Source organism: Octopus bimaculoides, chromosome 11, assembly GCF_001194135.2.
Source record: "Octopus bimaculoides isolate UCB-OBI-ISO-001 chromosome 11, ASM119413v2, whole genome shotgun sequence".
Classification (NCBI taxonomy): domain Eukaryota; kingdom Metazoa; phylum Mollusca; class Cephalopoda; order Octopoda; family Octopodidae; genus Octopus; species Octopus bimaculoides.
Window position 1 is genome coordinate 12,767,024 of NC_068991.1, and position 1,740 is coordinate 12,768,763.

Here is a 1,740-nt window from a genome sequence, read left to right on the forward strand (position 1 = left end):
TACATAGTAAAAATCATAAGATAATGATAATAAAACGACTACACGTGTTTCATAACCAAGTTTTCAAATAGAAAATAAAATATATTCAAATCAATTAAATCGATCAAAAATCAATTCTATTCAAAAATATAGCTAATCTTCAGGTCAAAATACAACAATAATAATAATAAAAAGAATGTATATATATCAACCAACAATAAATAACAAATGAATGTATATAAAAATACTTATTATATTAGGGTTTTTTTTTTTTGTTCTTCTATTTATTTCAGAAAACTAACCACACACCTCTGATGTCAGCCGCCAAAAGTGGTAGTGCAACAGTCGTTAAGGCCATTCTTGAGAAAAGAGGAGATCCGAATATCAAGGACTGGAAGCGAAACAGAGCTGCCCACTTTGCCGCTGCCTACGGTCATTTCGAGGTTCTGGCGGCCTTGGCTGGTTACGACGCCGATTTCGATTGTGCAAATGTTGAAGGAAATACCGCGCTCCACCTAGCGGCAAGAGGAAACTTTACCTTGTGCTGCCGATTCTTGGCTCAGAGAGGTAAATCGTTTTTATTTGTACTTAACTACATAAATTCTCGTTTGTATTTTGCTGTATTATTTCGTAAATCTTCCACGGTGTTAACTAGAGGCATTTAGGGATTGGAAATGGTTCAACTGCATTCCCAATGTGTCACGTTGAGGCATATGGCGTCGCATTAACTCACATGCTATTACGCTGCGTCAGAATGGGCCAGATTCCGTCAGATTGTCTAAAACTCAGTTTTAGACAACTGATGAAGAGTCCTTTCTCTGTGTTAACCTGTCCTGTTCTCTATTTTTCTCGTTGCTTACGTATTTCATGTTATTTGCACCGTTGGTGACGTCCTGTACCTATATATGCATATATATATATATATATATATAAAGCATAAAGTCATGTGCGAGAGGTGAACAGAAGCAAATAAAGCGTTCTGTATTTGTATCAGTTTGTGAATATACAAGTGTATTGATAATGCTGAGCATACATGTTGATGTAAACATATACGCATGATTTTGCATACTGAAATAAATAATGCTACATGACGAAGGTTACGAAACAGCTGTAATCATATGGAAATCAAAAGAAAAAAATAAATCTGCATTCACGTCCCACACCCCTGACTTTATGCTTTATTTTCTCTGCACAGAAAAATTTTATCGTTGGTATTTTCTGGATTATTGTCAAGGGTATATTACATTACACAAATGCAGTAATTGATCACCACGTGAACTGATAGCCGATTCCGAATGGGGAGCTTACTGTGGATACCGACTTATTCTCTGAATCCAAAATTTTTCTACTCTTTTTTTATATGTGTGTAATGCGTGCAGTGTGTGTGTGTGTACGTGCAGGCATCTATGTGTGTGTTTGTCTGTCTGTATATGTGTGTGTGTGCACGGGCTCGTCACTATATGATTTATAATCTGTTTTGTATGACACGTTTTGGATCGTATGAGTCCTTGTGACCAATAATGAATTTATCATCATCATCATCGTCACCATTATCATCATCATTTCTTTTCTTTTTTTTTTCTTTTTTCGGCAAACTCAGACGTCACTTCTAGCTTAGTTTTTAGCCGCCAGGCGTCGCTGTCAAAACCTCGCTGTATATAACAGTGCAAATAACAAAGCAGCGCCGTTGCATTCATATCATTTTGTTTGCTGTCCACATATATATATATATATATATATATATATATATATATATATATA

At 35.5% G+C, this 1,740-nt stretch overlaps 1 protein-coding gene across 1 annotated transcript in view; it reads left to right on the forward strand.

Annotated features, from left to right (window-relative positions):
* Nucleotides 1-274: 274 nt before the first annotated feature.
* Nucleotides 275-1,740, forward strand: part of LOC106872937 (ankyrin repeat and EF-hand domain-containing protein 1) — a 17,191-nt gene continuing 15,725 nt past the window's right edge. Inside the window, exon 1 of the mRNA XM_014920116.1 lies at nt 275-546. Within this exon, the coding sequence (XP_014775602.1) occupies nt 294-546 (253 nt within the window). The 5' untranslated portion in view covers nt 275-293. The remainder of the gene's footprint in view (nt 547-1,740) is intronic.